This window comes from Gymnoscopelus braueri (assembly GCF_963280865.1).
Source record: "Gymnoscopelus braueri genome assembly, chromosome: 14".
Taxonomy (NCBI): domain Eukaryota; kingdom Metazoa; phylum Chordata; class Actinopteri; order Myctophiformes; family Myctophidae; genus Gymnoscopelus; species Gymnoscopelus braueri.
In genome coordinates this window covers 50,992,236-51,010,168 of record NC_137619.1, presented here as the reverse complement: position 1 = coordinate 51,010,168, position 17,933 = coordinate 50,992,236, and the positions used below count along the sequence as shown (strand labels likewise).

The 17,933-nt window shown below is 41.3% G+C and overlaps 1 protein-coding gene across 1 annotated transcript in view; it reads left to right on the top strand.

Moving 5' to 3' along the window:
* The window catches only part of LOC308100692 (uncharacterized protein), a gene marked incomplete at its 3' end in the record, with an annotated part of 61,095 nt that overhangs the window by 35,952 nt on the left and 7,210 nt on the right, over nucleotides 1-17,933 (top strand). Inside the window, exons 6-9 of the mRNA XM_080449761.1 lie at nucleotides 3,448-3,561; nucleotides 3,675-4,155; nucleotides 4,340-4,464; nucleotides 10,190-10,413. Coding sequence (XP_080305887.1) covers nucleotides 3,448-3,561; nucleotides 3,675-4,155; nucleotides 4,340-4,464; nucleotides 10,190-10,413 — 944 coding nt within the window. The remainder of the gene's footprint in view (nucleotides 1-3,447; nucleotides 3,562-3,674; nucleotides 4,156-4,339; nucleotides 4,465-10,189; nucleotides 10,414-17,933) is intronic.

The following is a 17,933-nucleotide window of genomic DNA, read 5'->3' as shown; positions in this document are numbered from 1 at the left end:
GCATTGAGGCTCTGGCAAGAGTCTTGAGAGCACTTTTGTTGACAAAAGAGGAAATTCTGCCCAGAAATCTTGTTCTTTGATTGACCTTTTTATCACTTTTGAGGTTTTTCACCTGTCAGTTTGTTGTCAAGAATACAGCCCAAATGGGTAACCTCTTCTTTGCTTGAGATTACTATATCGTCAACTCTGACCTTGAAATCATTTGCATTTACATTACTAAGGAAATGTTTGGACCCAAAAATAATGGATTTTGTTTTACCAAGGTGTGATGACACTTTGGTGGTTGTGGAGAGTAAAGTGAGAGTAAAGTGACAATTGTTGTGACTGTTCTATTATTTGCCTTACCCACTTATATATGCCTTATTCCTTATTATATATAAAAAAAATCTCATTATGTCAATATTTTGTGAAAGCACCAATTGTCCTCCCACCGCTATCAATGATCACAGTATTTTTGAACAAATACCAAGATGTTTTATTTTGTCTATATCGCCCAACCTAACCTGAATCAGACGTTATTTCTGCCTTTTCTTTGAGTGAAACAACATAATGAGAAACAATGGTTTTCACAGTATCATCCAGGAGCCCCAAGCAGAGCCATCTGCCAGCAGTGATGTAGTTGTGCAGAGTCATCAGTCTATGGTTCCACATGGTAACGTCAATACAACCACCGGGAACCAAGAAAGCAGGCTGGACTACAAGATGTTTAGTTTCTATTTTATTTGTTTGCATTTATCTCTATCCAACATGCAGTAATTGACTTGGTAGGCTACTTCTTACAATTACAATTTACAGATATAGCTGCAAGCAGCAATAAGCGGGTTCGAGGCATAAGGCAAAAAGCGATATGCAACAATAGCACAATAAGACGTAGAAACAGAATAGATTGAACTTGAGACAAAGCAGCCCTTGCAATTAACAAATGAGCATTCTCAACAGCTGAGCAGAGGGATTGTGGATAGTACGGAGGGGAGCAATTGGGGTTGAGAACCTCACTCATGTAATTGAACCCTTGACCCTCATAGGCTGGCACATTACCAAGAGGGATCAAGAGGGAGTGACAGCAGGTGAGGTGGGTGGATCCAATCCATGGAAATAGGCCTGGGGGAGTGTAGGATGAGTCTTTTCTACAAGAACATGTCAGAAAATTGACAAACAAATACTGTCAAAATTCCATTTCATCTTGTCTTTAAAAGGTGAACACGCATTAATTAACAAAGTCCTGATTTTTGTTCAGTAAAATATATTTGGACTGGTTAAATTGGGGTTTGAACCAGGGACCTACAGACTGGCAGATAGGCAGTGTACTGACTGAGCCATTGGATAGACAGAATTGGAAATATATGGAAAATCCGCCACTAACGTTTTGTCGGCATAGGTCCAAAGTACATGTGTAGAACGTTTCGTGCAGATTGCTCAAAAATCCCCGGAGTATAGTTTTTTCGCTGCTTTTCATATAATTCAAAATGGTGGGAGATCTAAAGGTCTGAGGTCAAAAGTCAGAGTGTGAAAGTTGTTAGGCATGAGGAGACGCATGTGTGTATCATGTCTGTAGGTCAAACAGGGCATAAGTTGTACCTGTTCAAAGTTGGCATTTTCAATTGAGTGCTATAGCGCCACCCTTTGGCCAATGGTTGTGAGTTTCGGGCCTTGGCCGTTTGGCATAGCCCATATTGCCGAGTTTTGTCAAAAGTGACCACACGGTTAGGCCAGAACTGCAAAAACGGCGGAAGAAAGCCAACAGTTTCAAAGAGGTTTCTAGCCTTATAGGCCTCGAACCCTCAATTCAGGCATTTAGCAGACTCTTAAGGCCGATACATGCTCCTTCCGACGTCTGAACTGGAAAGGGAGGTGATATAACTACAAATTGACATTGGTCATTCCAAACATCTGATGGGCGGTCTCCGTGCACCCTCAGATGTCCTGACTCTTCCAACTAAAGCCTGTCCAAACCGGATTATGTATTAGCCTTTATCCAGAGTGTACCATACATGCTAGTGAACATTTTTGTTAAGAGTGACCGGTCCATGAATGAACAGGCTACAGACATGTAAACTTTGACAGTTAAAACAGCAACTGCTGTGGTCAAATAATGGTTTGGATATGTCACACACTTTGTAATCAACAAGTTTTATGAGTGTCATCATCAGTCAAATCTGATGTCATTGTTGTTACCTGGTCGGCTCAAATTAATTCCCTACTCTGGTCATTCTTTTTGTATAGTTTTCAGTTTTTCACGTAGCTACTGTGGGTTACTACATGTGTACTGTACTAACTAGCTAACTAACATTTGACTTGTGGTGTGTGGTTTACAGGGCAGAGCAGCATAGAGTGGAGTCTCCTGCACCTAGCTGTGAGTCCATGAAAAGTGACTGGTCCATGGATCACCCTCATAACTTGAGGTAATAAGATGTCCCTTATTCACACTCAACATGGTGAGAATACAACAAGAAGTAATTGATATTTGAAGTAATTGATATGCAATATTTAAATTATGACTGCGGTGACAGTCTGAAAACACGGTGGTCCCTCGGTCGGGGGGCGACGGACAGACTCGAGCCCGTAATAATAATGTAATAATAATTATAACAATAATAATAATGATAATAATTTATCATACATATTTTCAGAAAGAGAAAATAAAAGAAGAAGGAGGGATGGGGGTAGAAATCAAACAGTAAAGAAAAACATCTAGGAGACGCAAAAATCAACACATAGCATAATCGATCTGGTATAGTATGTACATAAGGTTAGACACAAAGGTGATATGTACATAATTGTTGTTGTTGTTGTTGTTGTTGTTGTTGTTGTTGTTGTTTTTGTTGTTGTTGTTGTGTTGATGATGATGATGATGATGATGATGATGATGATGATGGTGATGATGATGCTTGGTTGTCAGTATAAATCTGTGTTTGGTTTCAGGTTGTATCAGATTGGTTCAGCTATGTACAGGTCTCCTGCTATGTGCATGTCTATGTACAGGTCTCCTGCTATGTACATGTCTATGTACAGGTCTCCTGCACATAGCTATGTGTCCATGAAAAGTGACTGGTCCATGATGGGTCACCCTCCTAACTTCAAAGGAGATGTCCCTTATCCACCCTCATCATGGTGAGAAAGAAAAATACCTCAGGTTGTACAAACAGCCATCTAGGCTGACAAAATATGAAGTAGTTAGTAGTTAATTAGTGTTGATGATTTTATGTTTGTTCTATACAGAAGTATTTGCATAGGAAAGGGGTCTTCAACCTTTTTCAGGCCAAGGACCCCTTAGCTGAGAAAGAGATTGTCAATTGTCATTGTCCGATTTGAAAGATATTCAGGAATTGAGGCCTTTAGCCTGCTTGTTGCAGCGTGCACAACAAAATACTGTATGATGTTGATTGGCTTTGTAAATTGCACTGTATTGAGACCAGATATGTTAACGTGCAGCTACATGGTTTTCAGGATCCAGAAGGAGAGCTCAGACTGTCCATCTCCCAGCTGTCTGTCCATGAAGAGTGACAAGTCAATGGATCCACCCATGAGCTTCAAAAGACAGATTAGGTCTCCTGAGCCGAGGTGAGGAAGTTTAGAATGTTATAGTAGACTGTAATGTTTCTGTCTTTCACTCTAACCCCATGTCATGTTCTCTCTGACACTTACAATATCTCTCTTCACCCTCCTCTCCCCAGTGAGTTCAGCTCCAGTCTGACTGCAGACCTTGTTAGATGCTCTGTGTGTTCTTCCATCCTGAGGGACCCTGTGTCCATCCCCTGTGGACACAGTTACTGCAAGCACTGCATCAATACCTACTGGTCCCAGCCAGGCCCTACAGGAGACTATGTGTGCCTCCAGTGTGAGAAGAGTTATCCAGTCCGTCCTGAGCTCTCTGTTAACGTAGCATTGAACTGGATGCTGCAGGTTCATCAGCAGACAGTCTGTAGTCCAGCCTGTCCCACTCTGCCACAGGCTGCACCTGAAGATGTAGCTTGTGATGTTTGCTCCAGCCTCACACGCCCAGCCATCAAGACTTGTCTTACGTGTAGCGCCTCCTACTGTGAGAATCATCTTACGCATCACTACACCGTCCCAGCACTGCAAAAACACACCCTGGTCCAGGTCAATGAACACACAAGACTCTGGGACGATGGGAGAATGGAGGAGATCAAAGAGGTGAGAGCAATGTTTGTGCAGATCTATTGAGCTATTGGGGCATTAATGTCTGCTGTATTTTTTCCATTGAAACAATACAAAACTGTGGATATGTGCTTAGTCTATCTTTTTCTTTTATCATAATCATGTCTGTCAAGTTCCGATCAAATGCACAACTAAATAAGCTTGTGATCATTCTTAAAAGGAACCTATGGTGGATAGCGAGTCTAAAGTGCATCAGGAGATTGCCGGTAGGAGGAGGAAGAAGATGGCTGCGGAAAAGGATGAGATGTTCCAAACAAAGCTTCACCTCCTGCTGTGGACTGTGATGTCTCTAGTCAGCCTAGTGCCATCAGGGACCACAAGATGGCATCTTACGACCTGACCAACAGTCACACATCAGTCACGCTGAAAGATTGGGATAATATTAACTACTAGATCCCACAACTACAAAGTACTGTTCCTGAAGAAGCAGTGTGGGATCGCTAAGAATGTTGAGCTGGTATTGAGTATTGATAGTGTTAGTAGGGTCATAATACAATGACATCAGTATTATGACGTCACTAGAATGGCATTATGCATTATGACGTCACTAAATGGCATTTCTCCATTGAAATGACCCAAAAAACGGGGGGAATAATAATAATAAATATAGCTGAAAGCAGCGATAAGCGGGGCCAGGGAATAGAGAGAGAGAGAGAGAGAGAGAGAGAGAGAGAGAGAGAGAGAGAGAGAGAGAGAGAGAGAGAGAGAGAGAGAGATACGGAATAGATTGAAGAGAGAGAGAGAGACGGAATAGATTGAAGAAAGAGAGAGATAAACGGAATAGATTGAAGAGAAAGAGAGAGAGAGAGAAACGGAATAGATTGAAGAGAAAGAGAGAGAGAGAAACGGAATAGATTGAAGAGAAAGAGAGAGAGAGAGAGAAACGGAATAGATTGAAGAGAAAGAGAGAGAGAGAGAGAGAGAGAATCGGAATAGATTGAAGAGAGAGAGAGAGAGAGAGAGAGATAATCGGAATAGATTGAAGAGAGAGAGAGAGAGAGAGAGAGAGAGAGAAACGGAATAGATTGAAGAGAAAGAGAGAGAGAGAGAAACTGAATAGATTGAAGAGAAAGAGAGAGAGAAACTTGGAAAAGGAATAGATTGAAGAGAGAGAGAGAGACATGGAAACGGAATAGATTGAAGAGAGAGAGAGCGAGAGAGACATGGAAACGGAATAGATTGAAGAGAGAGAGAGAGACATGGAAACATAATAGACTGAAGAGAGAGAGAGATGGAAGCAGAACGGATTGAATAGACATTTCAACCTATTGCCATTAACAGGAATCGAACCCTCAACCTTTGGATTAACAGGCTGCAACACTACCTATAGTGCTATAGCTTTGTACAGATTGATGTTGTCTGTTGAAGATAAAAGTGAACCAGTGAAAGCAGCCGACCTACAAGCTCAGAAACACGTTGCTATCTGAAAAGTTGTGAGATTGTAGATCGGAGAGAGAGAGAGAGAGACATGGAAACGGAATAGATAAGGATAATTCCTTTAACAGGTCCGTTCATGAAAGTCCTTTCGGTCTTGTTTCCAATGAGGGCCTGTGAGCAATTAGGGGTTAAGAGTCTTGCTCAGGGACAAATTTCATTTGCTGGCCTGGCCTGGAATCGTACCTGGGGCAACTAGGGCCTCTGGCTCCCTAGGCTGGCTCACTAACCACTCAGCTATGGCCGCCCCTCAAAAGAGAGAGAGAGAGAGAGAGAGACATGGAAACGGAATAGATTGAAGAGGGAGACATGGAAACCGAATAGATTGAAGAGAGAGAGAGAGAGAGAGAGAGAGAGAGAGAGAGAGAGAGAGAGACATGGAAACAGAATAGATTGAAGAGAGAGAGAGACATGGAAACATAATAGATTGAAGAGAGAGAGAGAGATGGAAGCAGAATGGATTGATTGGACATCTCAACCTATTGCCATTAACAGGAATCGAACCCTCAACCTTCGGATTGACAGGCTGCAACACTACCTATAGTGCTATAGCTTTGTCCAGGCTAAGGTTGTCTGTTGAAGATAAAAGTGAACCAGTGAAAGCAGTCGATCTACAAGCTCAGAAACACGTTGCTATCTGAAAAGTTTTGATATTGTAGATCGGCTATTTTCAGAATGAAGTATGTCATACATTGCAAAAACATACCTTCTCAGATAAGCATTTCATGTTATCTTTATCAATTGCATATGTATTCATTAATACTGTCTTGTTGTTTGCAATGCACTTTAAATGAAGTCTCCACCAAGTGAGGCTTGAACCGGTGTGGGTGCAGGATATGCTCGGCTACATGAAATGCACGGGGTCCTGCGCTTGCTACCGACGTCACACACTATGATTGGCTGTACGTCTGAACGATGACGTGGCACATTCTGATTGGCTTGTGGCTTTTTTTCTTTTCAAAACTTTATTGAACACTGTAACAAATCACACTAACTAACTGTTCTTCATATAACAATGTTATGTTGAACGTCTTTTTCCAATGGTAACCTATTTATATCATTGATATATAAAATAAGTTTGAAAAGGGTTTAATGGTGATTATTTAGTGAATAATGGACAATTTGTTTGTTTTATTTTAACAGAACGTTTTATTAAATAAGTTTGAAGATGCTTAATGGTGATTATTTAGTGCAGAGGTCTTCAACAGGGGGTCCGCGACCCCTAGGGGACAGGGGGTCCGCGACCCCTAGGGGATAGGGGGTCCGAGACCCCTAGGGGGTCCGCGGAGGTACAGCAGGGGGTCCGCGAAATTGTTTGATTTAAAAAAAAAAAGTATTGACATGTTAAATAAGTTTGATAAGGGCTTAATGGTGATTATTTAGTGAATTATGGACAATTTGTTTGTTTTAACAAAACGTTTTATTAAATAAGTTTGAAGATGCTTAATGGTGATTATTTAGTGCAGAGGTCTTCAACAGGGGGTCCGCGACCCCTAGGGGACAGGGGGTCCGCGACCCCTAGGGGATAGGGGGTCCGAGACCGCAGATGGGACTTATAAGGGCCCAAATGTGTTCTAAGAGCAGCATTCCATTTCATTGGTCCTCGTACCTATTCAATTTCATTGGTCCCCTAAGCGGGGTAGGGGCGGGGTTAGAGGTGGGAGGCGGGTTCAAAGGAATTTTGAACTGTGCAGCGGCAGCCATCTTGTTTCACCCTGCTGCAGCTACTGTTAACTGCCTACTGGTCCTCTTCTCTGCTCCTGATAAATAAAACTCCTGCTCCCATAAGGTAAATCTTTTAAACATTAATAGGTTTGATTAAGCTATGGTTTGCTAGCTAACTAACTAAGCAAGGTGCTGATTGTTTTGATTAGCCTAAGCTAAGGTTTTCTAGCTAACTAACTTAGCAAGGTGCTCATTTCAGCTTAGTTAAAAAAGACAAATAAGAGCAATAACAAGACAGAAATTAGCTGTTGGTTTTACACGTGCCACTCTGCCTTGAAATGCAATGTTATTTAATCATTTTCAAACATAGCTAGCAAGCTAATAAGGCAACTTCTGCTACAAGGCAATGCTGTGTCCTAAGAGCAGCAATTTAACTTTGTTCTATGCATACCATCTAAGCTGCCCTGAGAGCAGCATTGACAACGTGCCCCCAGAGCAGCAATTTAACATTGGTCTATGCATATTATTAAAGCTGCTCAGAGAGCAGCATCGACAAAGCAGCAATTTAACATTGGTCTATGCATATCATTTAAGCTGCTCTGAGAGCAGCATTGACAAAGTGCCCCAAGAGCAGCAATTTGATATTGGTCTGTCTATATTATTTAAGCTGCTCTGAGAGCAGCATTGACAACGTGCTCCCTGGGCAGAAATGTAATATTTCTCTATGCATATCATTTAAGCTGCTCTGAGAGCAGCATCGACAAAGCAGCAATTTGACATTGGTCTATGCATATCATTTAAGCCGCTCTGAGGGCAGCATTGACAAAGTGCCTTAAGAGCAGCAATTCAATATTGGTCTATTCATATCATTTAAGCTGCTCTGAGAGCAGCCTTGCCAACATGCCCCCAGAGCAGCAATTTAACATTGGTCTATGCATATTATTAAAGCTGCTCTGAGAGCAGCATCGACAAAGCAGCAATTTAACATTGGTCTATGCATATCAATTAAGCTGCTCTGAGAGCAGCATTGACAAAGTGCCCTAAGAGCAGAAATTCAATATTGGTCTATGCATATCATTTAAGCTGCTCTGAGAGCAGCATCGACAAAGCAGCAATTTAACATTGGTCTTTGCATATCAATTAAGCTGCTCTGAGAGCAGTATTGACAAAGTGCCCCCAGAGCAGCAATTTAACATTGGTCTATGCATATTATTAAAGCTGCTCTGAGAGCAGCATCGACAAAGCAGCAATTTAACATTGGTCTATGAATATCATTTAAGCTGCTCTGAGAGCAGCATTGACAAAGTGCCCCCAGAGCAGCAATTTAACATTGGTCTATGCATATTATTAAAGCTGCTCTGAGAGCAGCATCGACAAAGCAGCAATTTAACATTGGTCTATGCATATCAATTAAGCTGCTCTGAGAGCAGCATTGACAAAGTGCCCTAAGAGCAGAAATTCAATATTGGTCTATGCATATCATTTAAGCTGCTCTGAGAGCAGCATCGACAAAGCAGCAATTTAACATTGGTCTTTGCATATCAATTAAGCTGCTCTGAGAGCAGTATTGACAAAGTGCCCCCAGAGCAGCAATTTAGCATTGGTCTATGCATATTATTAAAGCTGCTCTGAGAGCAGCATCGACAAAGCAGCAATTTAACATTGGTCTATGAATATCATTTAAGCTGCTCTGAGAGCAGCATTGACAAAGTGCCCCCAGAGCAGCAATTTAACATTGGTCTATGCATATTATTAAAGCTGCTCTGAGAGCAGCATCGACAAAGCAGCAATTTAACATTGGTCTATGAATATCATTTAAGCTGCTCTGAGAGCAGCATTGACAAAGTGCCCCCAGAGCAGCAATTTAACATTGGTCTATGCATATTATCAAAGCTGCTCTGAGAGCAGCATCGACAAAGCAGCAATTTAACATTGGTCTATGCATATCATTTAAGCTGCTCTGAGAGCAGCATTGACAAAGTGCCCCAAGATCAGCAATTTGATATTGGTCTGTCTATATTATTTAAGCTGCTCTGAGAGCAGCATCGACAAAGCAGCAATTTGACATTGGTCTATGCATATCATTTAAGCCGCTCTGAGGGCAGCATTGACAAAGTGCCTTAAGAGCAGCAATTCAATATTGGTCTATTCATATCATTTAAGCTGCTCTGAGAGCAGCCTTGACAACATGCCCCCAGAGCAGCAATTTAACATTGGTCTATGCATATTATTAAAGCTGCTCTGACAGCAGCATCGACAAAGCAGCAATTTAACATTGGTCTATGCATATCATTTAAGCTGCTCTGAGGGCAGCATTGACAAAGTGCCCTAAGAGCAGCAATTCAATATTGGTCTATGCATATCATTTAAGCTGCTCTGAGAGCAGCCTTGACAACATGCCCCCAGAGCAGCAATTTAACATTGGTCTATGCATATTATTAAAGCTGCTCTGAGAGCAGCATCGACAAAGCAGCAATTTAACATTGGTCTATGCATATCATTTAAGCTGCTCTGAGGGCAGCATTGACAAAGTGCCCTAAGAGCAGCAATTCAATATTGGTCTATGCATATCATTTAAGCTGCTCTGAGAGCAGCCTTGACAACATGCCCCCAGAGCAGCAATTTAACATTGGTCTATGCATATTATTAAAGCTGCTCTGAGAGCAGCATCGACAAAGCAGCAATTTAACATTGGTCTATGCATATAATTTAAGCTGCTCTGAGGGCAGCATTGACAAAGTGCCCTAAGAGCAGCAATTCAATATTGGTCTATGTATATCATTTAAGCTGCTCTGAGAGCAGCATCGACAAAGCAGCAATTTAACATTGGTCTATGCATATCATTTAAGCTGCTCTGAGAGCAGCATCGACAAAGCTTTGTTGTCACACTTATGTTCTTTTCTCACTTTAGCTATCTGGATGACTTGGCAGATGCAGGGAGATTGAAGGTCTCCCACTCAGCCTTGACTGATACAGAGGCATTGGAGAAGGGCCTGGGACAGCACATTTCCATTGATGAGGAAGGGATGTGCTCTGTGCCAGCAGAGTCAGACCTCAGCCACAACACAACAGACTGTGCCATCCAAACAGTGGATTTAGTGAAGATGCAGTGTGACTGTAGCTCTTATAACAAAGGCAATGTATGCAAACATGTAGCTTTAGCATGCGCTGAAGCACAGAACAGATGTGTAGATATTGATAAACTTTGTTCTGATGTTGCAAAAAACATGATCATGAACCAACAGTACCATATGGATGGTGACTGCCTCACTGCATATCACAATAATGACAAACCAACATTTGCTTTCACTGGAGAGCCTGCATTTTGAACAGTTACGGACAAAAGTGTGTGTGTTTGCACATCAGTGACTGTTTAAAAATAAGACCTGTCACATGTTCCTATTGCTGAAAGTGAAAATGCAGAAAGTGAAAATGTTTGTCTGCCTACAACTGTGAAATCTCATCATGAGCTTCATTCAATGATAAGAGATCTGCATGATTGGAGTACATCAGAAATGTTCAAGTACAGTAATGAACTGTACACAGTTGTTAAGAGGGCACATACATTAGCCTTCAATAAATGTGGGATTCAGTCACATAAAAGAAAGATCTCTGCACTCCATGCTTACCGCCAGCGAATGGAAATTGCTAAACGCAGTGAGCTTTACAAAAAGCATATAAAAAAGTGTCTAAAAAAGCTCGTTAAAGGGGAACGCCTATATTGAACCTTGTCTATTGCTCCATCTATCTAATTGAAAACTGAGGCCAATTCTATATAATGTCTTCTAAATCAGCAGTTGTCTAACATTTTGTGCCCAAGACACCCAAACTGATTTGGCCACGGAGCCCCCTTTGAAAATGTTTTGTGCCAGGGATCTCCAAAGGAGTGTAACAAAAAATAGAAAAATGTCTGTGTGTGTGTATATATATATATATATATATATATATATATATATATATATATATATATATATATATATATATATATATATATATATATATATATATATATATATATATATATATGTATATATATATATAATTATTATTTTTTAAATCTACATTAGAGCTAAAATCAGTGTTGTAAAGTAACTAAGTACATGTACTGAAGTACTGTACTTGAGTAACATTTTGATTTTTGTTTTACTTTTTACTTTGAATAATTTAAATTTACTTCTACTCCACTACACTGACAGACAAATATTGTACTTTTACTCCAGTACAATTACTTAAAGTTGTTACTACTTTGCTACTTTTAGTTACTTTGTAGATTTTGATTACAAATATACATTAACCACTTCATCCCTATGTACATTTTGGTCTTAGCCAATCTACAAGCTCACAATGCGTCATATTGTGATGCATTGTGACCTTATAGATCTGCTATATTTAAAAAAAAGATTTGTATAGAGGGTATGAACATGTATAAAGTGAATGGGAAATGGAGTGGCAAAGTGAGTTTAACATTGGTTAATGCAATCAGACTGTATAAAATCAGGGCTTTTCTGTTTGGATGTATGGGCTGTCAAGGCCAGAAAGTATTTTTTTATTTCTAAAATTTTGCCACTTAGATGTTTTCGCATAACTTCCGGGTGATAATGTCAATGATTATACCCTGTACACGTTGATACCATTACTTCTGTACTTTTACTCAGGTAAATTCTTTAATTCCGGGCAACTTTTTCCACCGTTGCTGAACACAGATGCTTTCCCGGTTTTAAACCAGCTCTACAGTCATGTCCCCCACTGGATGAAAACATTAGGGTTCAATTAATGTAGTTTCATTATTGTTGGTTAGCTAATGTACAATAAATGATTAAGAATGTGATTTGCTGTGATTTGCTGTCATCTGTCTGCTGGAAGATATAAACTGAATAGCACAAAGGCGCCCAGAGCACAAAGGCCCCCAGAGCACTAGAAGGTTACATCTCTGTAACCCGTTTTGATAGAACGCTTGTGTTGTCTAGTTAAGATTTCTTCTTGTTGCCCTGGTCAAATAATGTCCCATGGGTTTATTTTTAACTTTATCTAACGCCTATCCCCAAACAGAACCATAAAATGGTTCCCACTGAACTCATTAAAGTGGTTTTCTTCTTCCCTGTTTTAGGATCCTAATGGTGTCTAATTAAGATTTCTTCTTGTTGCCCAGGTCAACTGATGTCCCATGGGATTCATTTGGTGACGACTTTGAAATGTCCACACAAGGACGATGTTCCTATCTCCTGAACCAGACAACATACAAAGACTGAACTGACTTTTTTTCCTGCCATTATTTCCTACCCCAAAACATTATACTTGGAAGTTTTTTCCAATAGTGTACAGAAGGTGTTAAAATTATGTTTTGTGGCCACACACACCTGTTCATTAAGTATAGAGGGTATGTGCGTGACATCATACCAGGAAGTTAAGCTGAAACACCTACTGCGTGGCAAAAAAAACACTTTCTGGCCCTGACAGCTCATGCATACAAACAAAAAAAACCTTATTTAATGCAGTCTGATTGCACATTAACTCACTTTGCCACTCGATTTGCCATTGACTTTATGCATGCGCATACCCTCTATACCTGGTTTTCAGGTGGGTGGTGACCCAGCTGAACTTAGCCAAAAGGGGAGCTGTACTTGTGTCATTAAAGCTGTGTCTTTTGACTCGGAGGATGAAATAATTAACTCAATGCAATAATTGAAATAATTGACTCAATGCAATGAAACCATTTTATTATAAGGAGCCTATTTACATTAGGTGATTCTACAAATGTCTTCTTCTAAATCCGTATGTTTCTATGTCAGTGGTGCTCAAATATTTTAATGCCAAGGACCTCAAAAATTATATGCATTTGGCCGCCGACCCCCACTGAAAATATGTTGTCTCCACCAGGCCGTAGGCATGAGGGGAGAGTATGTTTTGCACCCTGTTTGACCGTGTGTGTGTCCGTCCATCCGTCCGTCCGTCATGTCCGTCTGTGAACACCTAATGTCCGGCACCGTTGGCTCGGCAGCTATGAAACTGTGCACACACACTCCCTGGATGCCAAAGACGAACTTATGCCCCACATTTTCCAGATAAGCCTGTTATAGCGCCACCATGATGCCGATTTCTGCTAAACAATTTGTTTTACGTTGCACACAAATCGGTACACAGTATCTCTATAGTCATGTGACCAACATGGATGTGTCCAATTTCCCATATTCCATCCTGATTGGCTAAGATTGCCTTCCATATTTTGCAAGATTGGTCCGTTTTGACCAAAATGCTTCAAATCACGAACACAGCGTCAGATTTTCATGGCCTACGAAGAAAGGCCACTTGAAAATCTTCATATCTGCATCATGGTGGCGCTATAACAGGCCCATTAGTGTTCTTAGGTATGACTGCACCGATCTGTGTAAAACTTAACAACATTCAATAGAATCCTCCTATTTTCCACACCAATATACATATCCACTTTCAATGTTTTTCTTTGTGATCCTCTGCTACATTCAATGTCTACAAATTACCTACTTAATTCACACTCAGTATAGCAGCAACACTTTCTGCGCTCTGATGAGCACTTTTTCTAGTTTCAGTTATCTTTTTTGGAGCTTCAGTCTTGTTTCCTTGAGAGCCTGCTGGATCATTTCGAACGTGAGGTCAGCCACTTTCGGTCCAAGACCATGTGTGACTTCATCATAAGTCTCCATGTTGATCTTGAAGACCCTTTGGATCTCCTCCAGGAAACTACTGTAAACACACAAGTTTTGACATCTGAGACCGGTTCATAATACTGTACACACAACACATCAAGGATGTCCTGGGAGCACGTTGTCAATGCTGCTCTCAGAGCAGCTTAAATAATATAGATAGACCAATATCAAATTGCTGCTCTTGGGGCACTTTGTCAATGCTGCTCTCAGAGCAGCTTCGATGATATGCATAGACAATGTTAAATTGCTGCTTTGTCGATGCTGCTCTCAGAGCAGCTTAAATGATTTGCATAGAGCAATATTACATTTCTGCCCTGGGAGCACGTTGTCAATGCTGCTCTTAGAGCAGCTTAAATAATATAGACAGACCAATATCAAATTGCTGCTCTTGGGGCACTTTATCAATGCTGCTCTCAGAGCAGCTTAAATGATATGCATAGACCAATGTTAAATTGCTGCTTTGTCGATGCTGCTCTCTGAGCAGCTTTAATAATATGCATAGACCAATGTTAAATTGCTGCTCTGGGGGCATTTTGTCAAGGCTGCTCTCAGAGCAGCTTTGATAATATGCATAGACCAATGTTAAATTGCTGCTCTGGGGGCACTTTGTCAATGCTGCTCTCAGAGCAGCTTAAATGATATTCATAGACCAATGTTAAATTGCTGCTTTGTCGATGCTGCTCTCAGAGCAGCTTTAATAATATGCATAGACCAATGTTAAATTGCTGCTCTGGGGGCACTTTGTCAATACTGCTCTCAGAGCAGCTTAATTGATATGCAAAGACCAATGTTAAATTGCTGCTTTGTCGATGCTGCTCTCAGAGCAGCTTAAATGATATGCATAGACCAATATTGAATTTCTGCTCTTAGGGCACTTTGTCAATGCTGCTCTCAGAGCAGCTTAATTGATATGCATAGACCAATGTTAAATTGCTGCTTTGTCGATGCTGCTCTCAGAGCAGCTTTAATAATATGCATAGACCAATGTTAAATTGCTGCTCTGGGGGCATGTTGGCAAGGCTGCTCTCAGAGCAGCTTAAATGATATGAATAGACCAATATTGAATTGCTGCTCTTAAGGCACTTTGTCAATGCTGCCCTCAGAGCGGCTTAAATGATATGCATAGACCAATGTCAAATTGCTGCTTTGTCGATGCTGCTCTCAGAGCAGCTTAAATTATATGCATAGAGAAATATTACATTTCTGCCCAGGGAGCACGTTGTCAATGCTGCTCTCAGAGCAGCTTAAATAATATAGACAGACCAATATCAAATTGCTGCTCTTGGGGCACTTTGTCAATGCTGCTCTCAGAGCAGCTTAAATGATATGCATAGACCAATGTTAAATTGCTGCTTTGTCGATGCTGCTCTCTGAGCAGCTTTAATAATATGCATAGACCAATGTTAAATTGCTGCTCTGGGGGCACGTTGTCAATGCTGCTCTCAGGGCAGCTTAGATGGTATGCATAGAACAAAGTTAAATTGCTGCTCTTAGGACACAGCATTGCCTTGTAGCAGAAGTTGCCTTATTAGCTTGCTAGCTATGTTTGAAAATGATTAAATAACATTGCATTTCAAGGCAGAGTGGCACGTGTAAAACCAACAGCTAATTTCTGTCTTGTTATTGCTCTTATTTGTCTTTTTTAACTAAGCTGAAATGAGCACCTTGCTAAGTTAGTTAGCTAGAAAACCTTAGCTTAGGCTAATCAAAACAATCAGCACCTTGCTTAGTTAGTTAGCTAGCAAACCATAGCTTAATCAAACCTATTAATGTTTAAAGATTTACCTTATGGGAGCAGGAGTTTTATTTATCAGGAGCAGAGAAGAGGACCAGTAGGCAGTTAACAGTAGCTGCAGCAGGGTGAAACAAGATGGCTGCCGCTGCACAGTTCAAAATTCCTTTGAACCCGCCTCCCACCTCTAACCCCGCCCCTACCCCGCTTAGGGGACCAATGAAATTGAATAGGTACGAGGACCAATGAAATGGAATGCTGCTCTTAGAACACATTTGGGCCCTTATAAGTCCCATCTGCGGTCTCGGACCCCCTATCCCCTAGGGGTCGCGGACCCCCTGTCCCCTAGGGGTCGCGGACCCCCTGTTGAAGACCTCTGCACTAAATAATCACCATTAAGCATCTTCAAACTTATTTAATAAAACGTTTTGTTAAAACAAACAAATTGTCCATAATTCACTAAATAATCACCATTAAGCCCTTATCAAACTTATTTAACATGTCAATACTTTTTTTTTTTAAATCAAACAATTTCGCGGACCCCCTGCTGTACCTCCGCGGACCCCCTAGGGGTCTCGGACCCCCTATCCCCTAGGGGTCGCGGACCCCCTGTCCCCTAGGGGTCGCGGACCCCCTGTTGAAGACCTCTGCACTAAATAATCACCATTAAGCATCTTCAAACTTATTTAATAAAACGTTCTGTTAAAACAAACAAATTGTCCATTATTCACTAAATAATCACCATTAAGCCCTTTTCAAACTTATTTTATATATCAATGATATAAATAGGTTACCATTGGAAAAAGACGTTCAACATAACATTGTTATATGAAGAACAGTTAGTTAGTGTGATTTGTTACAGTGTTCAATAAAGTTTTGAAAAGAAAAAAAGCCACAAGCCAATCAGAATGTGCCACGTCATCGTTCAGACGTACAGCCAATCATAGTGTGTGACGTCAGTCGCAGGCGAAGGACCCGCGCATGGCCGAGCAGGCCGAGCATATCTTGTACCCACACCGGCAACCTTGCTGTTGTGAAACATTCACTTAAGCGGGAAGCCATTGGACCAACAGACCTGATCCAGTGAAAACGGAGGTCAAACAGATGATACCATTTCACGCAAATAACTGAAAAATCCTGGGTTTAAGTGTTTTTCAAACTGCTCAAAATTGCGGACAATCTAAGGGCGGAGAGAGAGACATGGAAAAGGAATAGATTGAAGAGAGAGAGATCCCTCAACCTTCGGATTGACAGGCTGCAACACTACCTATAGTGCTATAGCTTTGTCTAGGCTGAGGTTGTCTGTTGAAGATAAAATTGAACCAGTGAAAGCAGCCGATCTACAAGCTCAGAAACACGTTGCTATCTGAAAAGTTTTGAGATTGTAGATCAGCTATTTTCAGAATGAAGTATGTCATACATTGAAAAGACATACTCTCAAATAAGCATTTCAGGTTATCTTTAACAATTGCACTTGCATTAATTGACACAAGTAAGACGCGCGAACGCTGGAAGCAAACGCAGATTGACTGAGGCTGCTATATTTCAACCACACTGTAGTAGTGCACTCTGCCGCACTCTGCCGGCTGTATACAGGCAGTGCAGCTGCTGGCATTTCAGCACGGAGTTTCGAGTCACATGGGGGCGCGAGCCAATGAGAGCGTGAACACACGCTGTATACAGGCAGTGCAGCTGCTGGCATTTCAGCACGGAGTTTCGAGTCACATGGGGGCGCGAGCCAATGAGAGCGTGAACACAAACGGAAAGACCATAAATAAGGGACAGACACACACACTCACACAACCCAAGCACGGTGATATAGTAAGCTCCACTTGGTCGGAGGCCTCCTTCCGCGTTCGCAACAATCATGTTGTGTGCAATGCAACTTAAATGAAGTCTGCATCAAGTGAGGCTTGAACTGGCAACCTTGAGGTTTTAAGGCACACACTTAAGCGAGAAGCCATTGGAACAACAGACCTGACCTGGTGAATGAGAGAGAGAGAGAGAGAGAGAGAGAGAGAGAGAGAGAGAGAGAGAGAGAGAGAGAGAGAGAGAGAGAGAGAGAGAGAGAGAGAGAGAGAGAGAGAGAGAGAGAGAGAGAGAGAGAGATGGAAACGGAATAGATTGAAGAGAGAGAGAGAGAGCGAGAGAGCCATGGAAACGGAATAGATTGAAGAGAGAGAGAGAGAGAGAGACAGACATGGAAACGGAATAGATTGAAGAGAGAGATACACGGAAAC